The sequence below is a fragment of the Rutidosis leptorrhynchoides genome, chromosome 7 (genome assembly GCF_046630445.1).
Source record: "Rutidosis leptorrhynchoides isolate AG116_Rl617_1_P2 chromosome 7, CSIRO_AGI_Rlap_v1, whole genome shotgun sequence".
NCBI lineage: Eukaryota > Viridiplantae > Streptophyta > Magnoliopsida > Asterales > Asteraceae > Rutidosis > Rutidosis leptorrhynchoides.
The window spans coordinates 73,529,416-73,546,302 of NC_092339.1; the positions used below are offsets into that span (position 1 = coordinate 73,529,416).

At 30.3% G+C, this 16,887-nt stretch overlaps 1 protein-coding gene across 1 annotated transcript; it reads right to left on the minus strand.

The window, feature by feature from the left end:
- Positions 1–771: 771 nt before the first annotated feature.
- Positions 772–12,411, minus strand: LOC139859347 (uncharacterized). The gene is made up of 3 exons (XM_071848139.1): positions 12,067–12,411; positions 11,875–11,894; positions 772–829 (listed from the first exon to the last, which is right to left on the minus strand). The coding sequence occupies exons 1-3, from the start codon at positions 12,409–12,411 to the stop codon at positions 772–774; spliced, it is 423 nt and encodes a 140-aa protein (XP_071704240.1).
- Positions 12,412–16,887: the final 4,476 nt, after the last annotated feature.

The window sequence follows — 16,887 nt, forward strand, 5'->3', positions numbered from 1 at the left end:
GTACCCTCGGGCAGAACTGCAACCGAATTGATCGACTTTGCTCCATGTTAACAGCTTTTTCGTTCAGCGACTTCAAGGATAAATGGAGCTGGAGCCTAGCAAATAATGGGCTGTTCACGGTAAAGAAACTCTCCTCGATCATCGACTCTCAATTGCTCAGCCACTTCAGCTCGTCACAAGGTACATCTCGTAATAAACTCGTAGCTAAAAAGGTCGAAATCTTTATTTGGTGAGTCCAAAAGAAAAGGCTTCCAGTCAAGCTTGAACTCGATAAAAGAGGCATCGACCTTAATAGCGTGCGGTGTCCTTTTTGTGATGAAGATGTTGAGTCGGTTGATCATTCGTTATTATTGTGTAAGCAAGCGTCGGATGTTTGGTCTCGGGTTCTTAAATGGTGGGGCCTAAATGGCAATTACTTCTCGAATATGGCGGATTGTATAAGCGATAGTGGGCCTTCCTCTTCCACAAGTGACGGTCGTGTTTTATGGCAAGCGGTTAGATGGATCAAGTTGTATCTTATTTGGAAAAATCGGAACAAAAAGGTGTTTCAAGGTAAGTCTTGGAACCCCCCGATGGCCCTAAATGAGATACAATCCCTTGCGTTCGAATGGATCTCCTTAAGATCAAAGAAGAATAGTTGTATTGATTGGTTAACTTAGATTGCAAGCCCTAAGGTTTACTTAAATATATAGTGTTTGTATTTTCGTTGTAATTTTCGGTCGTGTTTCTCATAGTTTAGTTGCATCCTGTGCAACTTAGTTCGAGTTTAGATCAAGGTCGAATGGTATATGCTGTATTCTTATTGTTGTGATTAATATAATCTTGTTGCCTTTAAAAAAAAAAAAAAAAAAAAAAATCATATTTCTATACCTTACAAAAAATTAACATCTTCAAAAGTGAAAACTACATAAGCTAGACGCTAATATTATACGTTTTTATACATTTTAATTTTAAATCTAATAGTATAACAATTTACAATTACTCTTTTTCCGGAACAATTAACAACACACGTATTTTAAAACCACCACAAATATTAACATGTTGATTCAAATGAAACTTGAACTCTCGACTTTTTAGATGATAACTAGTTTTTCAACCCTCGCTTCGCGCCGGGGTTCGGTTTCCAATGTATATAATTATGTTTATTTTGAAAAATTATTTCGTGGCTAACGGTGATGTCGTTGAAGCGCAACTCGAGTCGAACGAAAAAGTATAACCCGTCAAAGATTTAGATATTATCTTAAATTAACAATATATGTATATTTCCGCATTACGCTATGGAGTTGTTGACTTTTTAAAATTTAACGCAATTAACTCGTTAGCTTATATTAACACTCCGTATGATTTAAGAATAGAATATTTACCGAGTAATATCAAAAAAATTACTAAATAATTAAAAAAATAATAATAAGACTCATATGTATATATTGTTAATAGATGAAAATAGGTACGGAGCCCGTGAGGAAAAAATCAACGTGTATGAAAGGTGGACTCAAATATTTAGCGTTTTTAAAAAAGTGTCCGTTTTGCGTATAGTTAGTAACATTGTGTTCGTAAAATTATTTCGAGCTTAACGATGGTGACAGAAAAACTTAACTCGTTGCAGGCGAGAAGATATGACCCGTTGAATATTTGGGTGGAATTTAGTTAAATTTTTTTATGAAAATATTGATTTGACACGTTACCCTCCTGTTTGGGGGGTCGATTTTAAATTTTGAACAAAGTGTGGGGTCTTTTTGGAAATGGGAAAAAAAGTGAAAAGACGTAAACGCTCTCGGTAAAATTAATGGATTTTGTCTAATAGTTAATACTAGTGAAATGACCCGTGGAATCACGGGTTTGTTTAAATTAAAACAGTTTAACGATATATTTATGTATTAAGTGAACGTAAATGCTAAAGTTATTTAGTTTAATGACCCGTAGAACCACATATTCTGACTAAACTTGTTATTGTTTTTACAAAAATATTGACGAAACGTGATTTATAGTATCCGTAGCCTATCAATTAAGAGAAAATAACAACAATAAAAAAAATTCTAGTCAGCTAAAGATATATAAAGATAACTAATAATGATCACTTTATGTATTCTCACCTTATAATAGCTTTATACCGTTGATGATTAGATGATTAGCATGTATTGATTATGGTAGTTAATATCATAGTACATAGTTCGGAGAAGAAGAAAAAAAGCAAGCATGAATAATTATCACTAAAAAAATTAGGGCATAACGACGTATCACATTAAGGTTGAATAAATGAGTAATATGACGAGTTTATATGTTTAAAATAGACCCATATGATATAATCATATTTAAGTGGGTAAATATGTTATTATTAAAGTTAAGAATGGTATATCCGTATATATGATAAAAATCTTAAATAAATAATAAAATATTTAATTAATGTTAATGACATCATCAACATTTGCTTAGATTTTTTTCTTTTTATTTTTGATTTTTTGTTAACAAAGGAAATAGCCTAATAATGACATCATCGTTATAGAATTTTAATAGAAACTATAGATAGATAGTAATAATAATAATTCCTCTGATAACGTCAGGTCAAGATATGGTAACAATCGATTTAACTTGTTTAATACAATATTTGGGTTGATATCTATCTCTCTATAATTTATTATACTCCGTATATCTATAATTTATTATTCAACAAAAAAGAAAAGATTGTGGAAAAGGAGACACTAGCCTTCCATATCAGCATCATTACGATATTACTACGTATATATATTTGCATAAATTATTGATACAAAGTCTTACTCATAGTTTTCAATTTATACATTAAAAGTAAGCTATCATCCTCTTAGGCTCTTACCAGTTATAGCTATTTTAAGTGTGGTTATATTACTATTTACAAATGCAACTTGCTTCCCTCGTTTCACATGGTTAATTATATTACTAATTGTGTTTGTAACCCAATAATACAAACTCCCACATGCATCTTAGTACTTAATCACATGTTAAATACGTCGTAAGTGAGATTTTATGTGGTTTTTGTTTTTTCCCCTCCGTATATGTTTTCTATCCATTCAGAAGTGACCCCCTGAGTCTTTTTCAAAGCCTTCTTCCCACCTTTGACGATTGATCTGAGTGTCTACATGATTACATCTTACCTCTTTTATACCATGCCTTAAGACTGCTCAGAACCATGACATCTGTCAACTGACTTTACACTAAGACCCGTGAGGTCCAGTGACACCACTAGTTTTTCAAAATTTATCAAAAAAAATTATTTTTTTTGTATAGGACACCACTAAATAAAATAATGGGACCCATAAATTTTTAGAGATTATAATTTCATAGTTTTGACTCAAGTGTTTGAAATTAGCTCACTTACGACTTTATAGTATAAGCCATTAAATGTATTATATATAAAAATAAAAAAAACCTTTGTCGAATTCCAATTCTAATTATTTTTTACTTCATTCTACATCAGAATTTCTTTTGGTTCTATCTTCAATCCTTCATCTTAGGAATGTCAACGGATCGGATATGGATCGAGTGTGAGCGTGAAGCCATATTCATTTAGTTATTGTTCATCCATAGTCATATTCATATCCATTTAAATTTAGGTCGTACGTCTATATATATATATATATATATATATATATATATATATATATATATATATATATATATATATATATTATTTATTTATTTATTTATTTATATATATATATATATCAGTGGATTAAGCTGCTTAATGAATATCAATTGGATATTTAAAAAATCTTATAATTTTTTCAAACATATAATGAAAACAAAACGTAATATAATATGACATAATCCAAAATTATTGCACCGAAATGTGTAATGTTTGTCTAAGAATAAACATTTTGTTAAATTTACTATCAAGCATATAATATGACAAATTATGTGTAATTTTTATGTTGAGATATATATGTTTTATTGTGAGTACTCATAGTGAATTCATTATATAATTGTAAGTAATAAGTAACATGAATGTGTAATGGTAAATATATATATATATATATATATATATATATATATATATATATATATATATATATATAATCTCATCACTCATAACTACATATGAACAAATTATTCAATTTTATGTTTGTGTTTTGGGTACGACCCGACCCGGCCCGATTTGACCCGACACATTCAATATTTTGTGCAGGTTATCGAATAAATTTTAGGACCCCATTGAGTTTTGATCCTAAAATCGCCATTGCCTGTCAAAGATAGACACATGTACCACATCAGCGCCAGCACAACAATTTTTTCTAAGACTTAACTCATCACATTCACCAGTATTCATGACATACCATTTAACCATCAAATGGACCCACCTAAATTAATTAATTAATTAATACAATCTACTACTTTTAATGGGTAATGTACAACAAAATAATACAAACTACTCTGTCCTTGAATATGCTATACTAAACCATGATGAACGACGGGCCTTGAAAAGAAGTTCCAAGGAAGCTCGCTAGCAATGGAGTCTTCCAACGGTGCCCCCAAGAAGCTCCAACGTCGTAGTTGTTGTGGGCAGTCTAATAGAATTTAGTAATCTTGTTTTGTCACTATATATATATATATATATATATATATATATATATATATATATGGAAAGCAATGTATTATATTATATTAAGTATAAGGTATATACAAGGAAGGTTGATTGACAATTAGACAATTTGTTATGGTGTGTGGTCTGGATTGGTGGCGTAAGTTTTTTTTTTTTTTATTTTTTTTTTTAATGACGTGACGGTATGAGTTGAAAATGTGAAGTTATGGGGTGGTGTGAATTGAGGGTGTGGATGAGAAGTTATGATATGATAAAATATAATTAGAAGTTAAGCGTAAAAAATAGATAAAAAACGATACTATTAAAAATATTAAAAAACAAAGAAAAAAAATTGGACCAATCACACCGCACCACCTGTCACCCACACTTCTTTTTTTCCCATAGCAATCTTACCCATGCCTCGAACTAAGCATAATACCATTTGTAGTTGTGTGTGGTGTTGGTTATTCGTGTTGGTTATGTTTGCACATTTTTGATGATTACGATGTGTTGATTTTTGGTGTGGAGTGTTTGTGGTGTTAGTTTTTGGTGTGGGTTAAGAGTACTGTGATGGTGTGTTAAAATATAATTGGATAAGTATTAAAAATGGATAAGAATAATTTTTTTAAAGACAAGATAGTACTTAGAACACGAGAATATACAAGTAGTTATATAACCTAGCCTAACCTCTCAAAAAAGAATAAAAATAATATTTTAAAATTAATGAAAAATAAAAATAATCAAACCAACACCCTTTGATTTTGGTGTTGGATTCCAACCAATTCAAACTAAACGCCTGAAAGCAACACCTGATACTTGATAAAGTTGGCGTTGGATTTTTGCCCACTCACCTCTAACTCGCGTTGCACATACCCAATACACGAGGTCTAAAACCCACACCCATAATCTAACTTTTCACTATTGGGGCATTGCTTTTGCTAATAAGGCAAATCCACGACGTCGGTTGCCTCCGAATAGTATTAAAGTCATGGGTGATGATATATCCACTCACATTATGCATTAATTGTTTGTACAGTACAATCTGTCAATGCACAGAATGAGTAGATTTATTAAAAAAACTTGTTGTATATATCATCACCCTAAAGTCATTGTTTGCTATAAGAATTACTCCGTACTATTATAAATATATATACTCCGTATAATGGATGTATATATACTGACATACTGTATTACTCCGAGATACACCAGTACACCACGATGTTATTTTCATGCTTTTTAAAAATGTAGTGGAGTAGTGCCTAAGTATTTATTTAGTACGAGTAATAATTACATAAAAGAATCTTATTTCAAAATGAATGTGACACCTCCACACTCCACATGCAGTAGTGCAGTACTATCTCTTTGCATTATTGGTCGACGTTTGAGCGTTACCACACTTGTTTATTTTAAAAAACCTAACATTTATAGGTTTACTTGCAGTGGCCGTTTTGTATAGATAATGGTTGACAAAACTAGTAGTAACAAGTTCAAAGTTGAAGTTAAAAGAATTTATAGCTAGGTGAAGCTCCAAGTTTATAGTTGAAATTGAAAATTTATAGGTAGAATTGATATTTCAAGCTAGAAGTTGAAACTTATATATATATATATATATATATATATATATATATATATATATATATATATTTGTTAACTTGACTTTACGTTAAATATGTGAAATAATATATAAGAACAAAATTTTAATACTGAAAGTAATGGAAATACCAAAATAAAAAGGATAATTATATAATTTCACCTTAATTAAGTTCATATTTTTTTTTACAAGCTACTTCAAGTAAAAGACCTTATTAGACCACAGATATTGGTGATTGTGACGTGGAGTGGATGAGATGCACTTTTTGGAGAAAAACTGTGACTGGACCATGACATTTTGGGGGGAGTTGTAATGGGGGGCTTTTGTCATGGTAAGTCTGTGACGTGTCATTTTCTTTTTTTAATTGTTTTTAAATTATTTTTTATTTTGTTTAATACAAAATATAAAATAAATTAGACAAAAGTACATTGACCCGCTCGTATAAGAGTGTTGAAGAATACCGTCTCGTATACGGAGAAATAAAACTTTGCGCATCCGAAATCGTCTCTTGAAAATGTCGTCCAGAAACGTCGGATTTTCACAAAAGTAATCGTTCCACAATAATTGACCCGCTGCTTCACGATCTCTAATTAAAAAAAGTCGTGGTTGTCTTTGAAAACGAGTTCTTGGTTGGATTTCTTCCTCTTCTTCGGACGACGTTGAATCGAATAACAATTCGATACTTAAGGCTAAAAAATCCATATTTTTTAGTTTCTAAAACAAAAAGAAGATATAAACTTTTATATATATGTGAGTGTGTAGTGAATAAAAGTGTGTGAAAGTGAAAATGAAAATAAAGATAGTGTATTTATAGAAGAAAAAAAAAAAAAAAAAAAAACCAACGGCTATGAAATTTACACCAATCAAAACGTGCCACGTCCCCTAAACTTGCGTTTGTACTAGCGTTTTTTGGTGACAAACGCCCCTCCACAAACACCCACAAACGCCCATTCCGGGCGTTTGTGGGACGTTTTGAAAGGACCCGTCCTAATCCATCAGGACGAAGTCCATATCGATTATAAACGATTCACATCAGTTGATTACATCGCGAGGTACTTGACCTCTATATGATACATTTTACAAACATTGCATTCGTTATTGAAAAGACAATCTTTCATTTCATCGAAATTTGACGGCATGCATATCATTTCATAATATATCTATCTATAATTGACTTGATAATAATCTTGATGAACTCAACGACTCGAATGCAACGTCTTTTGAAATATGTCATGAATGACTCCAAGTAATATCTTTAAAATGAGCAAATGCACAACGGAAGATTTCTTTCGTACCTGAGAATAAACATGCTTTCAAGTGTCAACCAAAAGGTTGGTGAATTCATTAGTTTAACATAAATAATCATTTCAATATTTTAATAGACCACAAGATTTCATATTTCCATTTCTCATAAACATACGTCCCATGCATAGAGACAAAATATCATTCATACGGATTGAACACCTGGTAACCGACATTCACAATATGCATATAAGAATATCCCCATCATTCCGGGATCCTCCTTCGGACATGATATAAATTTCGAAGTACTAAAGCATCCGGTACTTTGGATGGGGCTTGTTGGGCCCGACAGATCTATCTTTAGAGTTCGCGTCAATTAGGGTGTCTGTTCCCTAATTCTTAGATTACCAGACTTAATAAAAAGGGGTATATTCGGTTTAATAATTCAGCCATAGAATGTAGTTTTAAGTACTTGTGTCTATTTCGTAAAACAGTTATAAAAGCAGCGCATGTATTCTCAGTCCCAAAATATATATTGCGAAAGCATTTAAAAAGGGATTAATGAAATTCACGCATATAAATATTGTAAAACAGTTAATAAAGCATTTGTATTTATTCTCAGTCCAAAATGTATATAAAAGGGGAATAATGAAACTCACCTAATGTATTTTGTAGTAAAAATACATATGACTATATTGAACAATGCAGGGTTGACCTCGGATTCACGAACCTATATCATTTGTATAATTATTAAAATATATAATGGAATCACATAATTTCAGTTATTAGTGTTTGTTATTTATATATTTTTAGTTATATAGAATCTATTCTAAAATCCATTAAAACTTTTACTTATATTATATCTTACTTTATATGTTATATTTATTTATTTTGTATATATATTTAAAATGATAAATATTTTTATATATTTAGTTGTGTCAATATCTAAATATATTATATGATCAGTATTATATTTAAAATTATTAGTTGGTTATATGTAAGTATTTATATAAATACTATTAATATGTATATATTGTATATGAAATATTAATGTACTTTTAGTATATGTAAAGAGTATATTTTATGTACAAAATATTTAGCTGTTAAAAATGTTAGTTTTGATAATAAGGATTTACTCATAATAATAATAATAATTTTATTGATAATGTTAATACTAATAATTACATAAATGATATTAATACTGATATTAATAATAGTTCGTAATATTTTCATAATAACATTTACAATAATAATATTAATTTTAATAGTACTTCTATTGTTATTAATGATACTAATAATAACATTAATAATGATGTTACATAATAGTAAAGTGATAGTAATATTAATCATAATCTTACTAATACCTAATAATAATAATAGTTGTTACTTACTACATATTTTTGTAATATTAATAACAATAATAACTATAAGACTAATATTAATAACAATAACAATAATAATCATAACAATAATAATAATAATAATAATGCTAATAATAATAAAAATGAAATATAAAAGTGTTTACCCTTTTTCTAAAGCTTTTCCAAAAAAAAAAAAAAAAACTGCCCACGACGGGACTCGAACTCGCAACCACTCGCTAACACACAAGCACCCAATACCACTCTTCTGTCTTTGATTTTGCGAAATTATTATAACCCAAATCTAAATATCCTGTTTTCTGTTTATGTTCGTCCTTTCCCACAATTAAATCAACCGAGGCAAAAAAAAAAATGAAATTACATACGTGTAATACAGACCCAACCTTGGTTACTCAGCCCACTTCTTAAATCAAGTTTATGGTCCAGCAGCCCAACAGCAAAAGTGAGTTAAACATTGGCCCAAAAGAAGATGCAAGTTGGTCATCTGTTGGTTGATTCTCCAAGTTCGGCCGAAAAAAAAAAAATAGCACGTAACATTTGTCCCATGTTCTAATTCTCTAAATCTCCACTAGTCAATAAAGTAGCAAGTGGAGTAATTCATGTTTGTAAATGTCGGACAAAGGAGGAATTCCATATCATGATTTGGTTAGAAAAAAAAATTACAGGAGACCACCTAGGAAAAAGAAACCGCACAAAAACAATATTAATAACACAACCCTCTTTTATCTTTTGTAACTCCTGCGTATATCGTTGTTCCAAGGAGAAGGAAGAAAAGAAAAAAAAAATAGTGAATGGTTCACAGAAAAAAGAAAAAAAATATAAGGTGGCGGGTGAGGTGAGTTGTGGTGATATTCGATTATCAACACAAAAGTATCAATTGGTTTTTCTTGGACATGATCAAAAGAGAGGAGAGAATAAAAGAGTTAAAGGTGGTGGCGTTTGATGGTGTTGTAGAGTTTGGTAACTCAACAAAGTGGTGGTGGTTGAAGATTAATCAAAGTGTGTTTGGTGGTATTTCTCGACTAGGAAAACAGGTTAGAAGATATCATCTTCATCAATATCTTTATTCATTATTGTTGCTGCTGTTATCAGAAGAAAAAAAAAATAAACAGGAGTAGAAGTCGTTAGTTAGTTTATATGGTTGGTAGTTGTACGTAGTCACGAAGGTGAATTTGTTTGTGGGTTTGACGAGGTTGTCAAGTAAGCGGGTTACACAGGTAGTGGTTCAATGGTGATAAATGGCGATGAAGTGATGGGTGAAAAGTGTAAGAACGGAGGAAATCGGGTTCTTCTAGTTTTCTTAAAACTGATTGTTAATTTTGATGTTTTTATCGAAGATGTGATAGCAGATAGGTATATAGAGGATGAATGATGTCATTACAGCTCATTTGATCCAATTGGACTTTGTCTGCTAGTTTACTTGGTTAGACAAAAAAATATTCGTTCATAATAAATCAAATAAAATAAGTTAAAGGCAGTTTGAAATTCTTCACCGCTTGGTCCGATCAGATGTGGATGTGTAACAACTTGAGACAAAAACAAAAATCATATGCAGTATGGATTGAGATGTGAAATTGAATTCGATTCAATTATTGTATATACGTATAATTATGTCATTAAGTATTATATAATGTATATATATCGTATAATGTATCTGTACAAATATCTCAGTATATATATATATATATATTTTTCGTGTACATCAGTGTATATATTTATAGTAGTATATCGTATGTATATGCCTGTTTTTATGTATTATACATAATCTTAAAAATATAGTATAATAATATTAATACTCTTAACATCATAGATAATAATTATAATAATATAATAGTAATAATAATAATATTATTAGTAATGATAATGATAATATAAAATTTATAATTATAATATGATATATATATATCAAATTTCTTATCTATAATGAAAATAATACTATTAATAATTCAGATTTTAATATTAATAATATTATTAATAATATTAATGAAAGTTCTAATAATATTAGTATTATATTTTTAACTTGTAATTACATTTAATATAATACAATTTATTAATTACATCATATTTACTAATTATAATATATTGAATCTTTAACATTTATTAATTACAATATATGATATTATTTAGGTATTGAATTCATATATATATATATATATATATATATATATATATATATATATATATATATATATATATATATATATATATATATATATATATATATATATTTATACATAATTGTTCGTTAATCGTCGGGAATAGTCAAAGGTTAACTGAATCCATATAACAGTTCAAAATTATATATATATATATATATATATATATATATATATATATATATATATATATATATATATATATATATATATATATATATATATTTATACATAATTGTTCGTGAATCGTCGGGAATAGTCAAAGGTTAACTGAATCCATATAACAGTTCAAAATTTTTAACCCTCAAGATTATAGACTTTGCTTATCGTGTCGAAATCATATAAAGATTAAGTTTAAATTTGGTCAGAAATCTCCGGGTCGTTACACGTTTGTGGGCGGAAAATGGCGACAAATGCCTACGTTATCTGTGGTCTTATTTCAATAAAATTATAGTATTTTTTATCTACCAAACAATTCTAAATTTGAAACTTATGAAAGAAAAAGCTTAAGTTTTTGAGTTTATGTATAGTCCGGGCATTCAGTATTGAATTGGGGGTTTAGTCTTCTCTATTATTTATTCAACCTACGTTTGATTTTTGCGGTAGTTTAATTGGAAAAAAGTCATAAACAACCACAAGATAACTTGGTTACACCCAAAGGTTCAAAACTGATGCCAAATAACTTGATTAGACCTCGTACGTTATGGTATATATATTCGCTCTCTCCTAAAAACAAAAACTTGCTCTATTTTTTTACTCGTTTACATATAACCTCGAAATTAAAAATAACAATGCAAATAAATGTCCCAAAAAAATACTCCGTACTGTATAGTAACACTGATTTAGTAATTAACTAAAAACATAAGACATAATTAGTGATTAATGAAGTTTTATTCAAACAACTAAAAAAGATTCAAAAACCATTACCATGCCTGTACCAAGTTTACTTCGTACCAGAAATCATTCACAAGATTCTATACAAGAATATAATTAACCACACATTATAACATTATAACATTCTAATCCTCATAAAATATAAGATAAAACAGGACATTAATTCTAAAAATAATCTGTATCCGATCTTCGTCGGTAAACAATAGATTCCGAAACCGAACACGATCTCATGCAAGACGTATACAAACTCACCACGAATCCGGTTCTTTCATTGCTTGAATTCTTTCTAAAATCGCCCACATGAAATTCTTTATCCTTTGAACACTCAACAAACGCTGCAAAAAATGGGTCATTTTGAAAACTTCGATTAGTGTTATACTTCTTCATCAATGGCGGTAAAGGGAGAAGACTCTGAGAAGATTCAGTTTTTTTGTAATTATTTTTCTTTGCAATTCCGGGGACGTGTTCCCATGAAAATGGGATACCGAGATATCGTAATGGAGTGGTGGCCGGAGTAGCGGTAGTGACGGAAGATTTGTCGGAAATTGCGGAGAATGATGAAGATTTGTTCCGGCGAGAGTGTGACAGGATGTCCATGGAAGCTATCGATATTTTGTTATTGTTATGAGAGAGTAATAAGTTGAGCAGTATATAAAGCAACATTTTTCTACTTTTTGTGTTTTTATTTTGAATTTATTATTATTATTATTATTATTATTATTATTATTATTATTATTATTATTATTATTATTATTATTATTATTATTATTATTATTATTATTGTTGTTGTTGTTGTTTTTTTTATTAATTAAATTATTATTATTATTATTATTATTATTATTATTATTATTATTATTATTATTATTATTATTATTATTTGAATATAATTTCTTTAACAACTTTAAAAGTATGTTGTTAATACCTTCAAAATATTGTACAACCTGGTAATATGATCATTTTAGGCCACTTGTTATGGTTGCCAACTTTAACACAAAATTTCTTCTTCATATTAGTGTCACACACAAATACTTTAACATTTCTTTTATTATTTAATTTAATTTAATTATTTATATTTATATTTATTGTGTACAAAATTCACATGTGTTACTCATTTGACTTTTTCCATTGTTCCAAAATTGACGACTTTTCAATATCAAAAAGTATCAATGAATCCATTTGTATAGACGGGATTATTAATTAAATACTAATTAATAAGGCCGAAATCAAATATAAAAATGTTAGTATGTATTTTTGTTTTCTTGAATATGAGTAAGTAGTGTAGGTGGAAACATGGTGTTTAGTACAAGTTGGCAGTTGACTCAAATTTGCAATACAATATACGTTATTTGACACACAAATATGATTAATTAATTATAGATTATTAATTATTAAAGCTAACAAGTTTATTGAAAAAATGAGCAAATTTGTTATTTAGTGTCTGCCTAAAATGATGAAATATTGAAATAATGTAAGTTAGATGGTGTGCGGGATAAATGACATACAAAAAAAATAGATCGATTGGTAATGATTTTTCAATTGGAAATAATTTTTTATGATTTTGTATCGTGTTTGAAATAATGAATACTAATAAATATAATGTTCAAGAAAATTCTTAATTACAAAGTTCGCCACCATCCTTTTTCTCCTCGTTGTCCCGTTTTGTAGATCAACTACGCAACTCCTTTCCTCCAGTAATCGAAAATTCGCCGATAGTTAGAGGACGGAATGAGATCCTTTTCTATAACTTGATCTATCAATTTATGTTTTTTTATAAACAATATATAGTTTATAATAATAAAATAAATAAACAAATAGAATAAATGGTGAGCCTTTATTTTTCCTCTAAAAAAAACTCTTACAACATGTATACTGTCTATGACAGCATAGACAGCACATGCAGATTTGCACTTTTGACCAAAAAGTGCAATTTATCAGTGACATGGCAGTATCCGAATTTGACCTCCAATAACTAAAATGTCAAATGTTAATGTCAAATATTGTAGGAACTACCAGCATTTATTATTATTTTTCCCATGTGAATTAAATAAGTAAATACATGCAATAAACAAAATAAAATACATACTGAAAAAAATACTTAAATTAAGTTTTCATAAAAATTCAACAATACATAATTTGACGATTACATAGAATTAATACAAACATAATTTAACGATTAAATAGAATTAATAATGCAAACTAATTCGTATTGCGGAAAGTCGTTGGAATGTTCCAGATATGCTCGACTAAATCCTCGGTAAATTGATTGTGCATGTCCTGATCCCTTATTTCTCTTGCGATGATGTCTCGATCTGGTCCTCTATTTTGTACACGTTCCATACCATTTTCCATTTGTTCAGTAGTGAATCGTTCTTCCCATTTAGACAGAGCAATTCCATTATCTTCAAGAATCATGTTATGTAATATGAGACAACACTCCATTACTCTTCGCATCCTGTTTACCGACATAGTGCGTGATGTTATGCGTAAAATATGAAACCGACCTTGAAAAACCCCAAATGCCCTCTACATCTTTCGTGCACTAGCTTGAAATCTAGTAAACTTAATCGTTCACTCTTCAGTGGGACGAATATCCTTTTATTAAAGTCGCCCAGTCGGGATAAATACCGTCAGCAAGGTAATATCCTTTGGTATAGTGATGCCAATTTACCTCAAATGGTGTGGATGAAGCCGTTCCGTTCTTAAGTTTATCATATATAGGTGATTGGTTCAAAACAGTTATATCATTGTTGGAACCCGCCATTCCAAAAAAGCATGTTAAATCTACAAGTCATATGAAGCAACTGCTTCAAGCATAAGGGTTGGTTTCTTGTAATCACCCCGAGTGTATTGTCCTTTTAAAGCAACACGGAAATTCCTCCACTCCCAATGTATACAATCGATAATCCCGATGTGATGACCCGAAAATTTTTGACTTATTTAAACCAATTCTCTATACGATTTATTATTTTAACACGTTAAACAAAGTCTGTTAGATTGAGTCTCAAAATTTTAGAACTGTTACATATATACAATTACCTTTGACTACTCTCGACGATTCATGAACAATTATATGTATGTATATATATATGTACAAGTAAAAACGACTTTCCTACAGTAAAAATTAATTTGCTACAGTAAAACACTATTTGCTACAGTGAAACCGTATTTTGCTACAGTGAAAACGAGTTGCTACAGTGATTTGCTACAGTAAAACACTATTTGCTACAGTAAACACTATTTGCTACAGTAAAACACTATTTGCTACAGTAAAACACTATTTGCTACAGTACACTATTTGCTACAGTAAACACTATTTGATGTCGACGAACTAGCAAACAAAAACAGAAAAGGCGGCCATGCGATCGCATGGCAAAAACACTGAAAACTCATGCGATCGCATGAGCTACAGTAAATCGAAAAGTACTATAAAAGGTCAGTTTTGCTCGACGAAATATTTCATAAATATATATATGTACGTTATTTTATAATTATAATTTTAATTTTAAGTTTAATAATAATAAAGTATATTCGAGGGTATTTTTAATTCGGGTTTCAAACCGTTTTAAAATAAGGAAATATTGGGTATTGTTCGGGGTATTGTTCTTGAATCCAAGACCAACCATACAGTCGTCTACCATCATTACGTCTACGCAATTTGCCTACAATATTGAATCGCAATATTGAACTGTGAGTTATAGTCTCCCTTTTTAAATACTTTAAATATTTTTGGGTTGAGAATACATGCAATTTATTTTAAACGCAATAAGACACAAGTACATACAAAATTCTACACTGAGTTAAACCGAAAATCCCTTAGCTTTGGTAACTAGTAGCTGCCAGTACATAGGATATGGACTGGTGGGCGCGAATAATTGTATATGGATCCATAGGGCTTGACATCCCCGTCCGAGCTAGAGCGCTAGCCTTTCAACGGACGTATGTTATTTGAGTTTAAGACACGTTGGTTTGCGTGTATTAAAACGAATGGGGTAATTATCACTATAGCGTTAAGTTTAGTTACCAGGGTGCTCTGTTACGTAGAATCTATTGATAAACTTTTGATAAAATCTTGTGGTCTATCTTTATATATGTTTATGACTCGAGCAATTAAACCTATAACTCACCAACATCCGTGTTGACTTTTTAGCATGTTTTATTCTCAGGTCCTTAGAATGCTTCCGCTGTGATGTGCTTGTTGCCTGCATGGAGTCTCTCATGCTTTGTACAAAGTTTATTGCATTCAAAATAAAACTGCGCTGTGTAATAAATAATTGGACTGTGATGTCAACCTGTAAATTAAAGACTTATGTATTTTGGGGTTTTGCTTATACCTAAGCACTCGCCCACATGTTTATAACTTTCTATGTTTAGAAAGTCACTTATTTTAATGAATGCAATATTTTATCAAAACGTATCATATAGAGGTCAAAACCTCACTGTGGAATCAATGATTAACGTGCCGCGTCAATAGCGATTTTGACGGGTCGTTACAGTTGGTATTCGAGCTTGAGGTCATAGGGAACCAGAAATTACATTATTGTGTTTAACTGGTAATTGTTAGGATGCATTAGTGAGTCTGGACTATGACCATATCTGTTTTTCCTGATTTTTGCTTATTATTTGGTCAAAAACATTATATGTGATATATTTATATGCTAACGTAATTGTTGTTTCAATTATGTGATAGATGACTTCCTCTAATCCTATCATTTTGTACGACTCGGAATCGGACACTGAATCTATTCTATCCACAACTGAAAAGGGCGTTCCAATACCTATTAAAGAAGAAATTGTGTTAGCCGGGGAATCTCAACTCCCGGTAAACCCAGAGGAGGTTCCGGCTCCACCCAGCTTTAGTTTTCCGGAGCCACAGTATCGTTGGCATGGACCCATGATCCCTGGAGTAAACGAGGATCGTCCATTTCTAAACAAATATGGACATTGGTCCAGATATACCGCCGACGGGCGGGTTGTGCCGATTACGCCTGGCAGATTTCGGTTCATGACCACCGGTACATATTCTTGCAGTTCGTCATCATATTCTCCTACACATGACTTAGACAGTTCGTCATC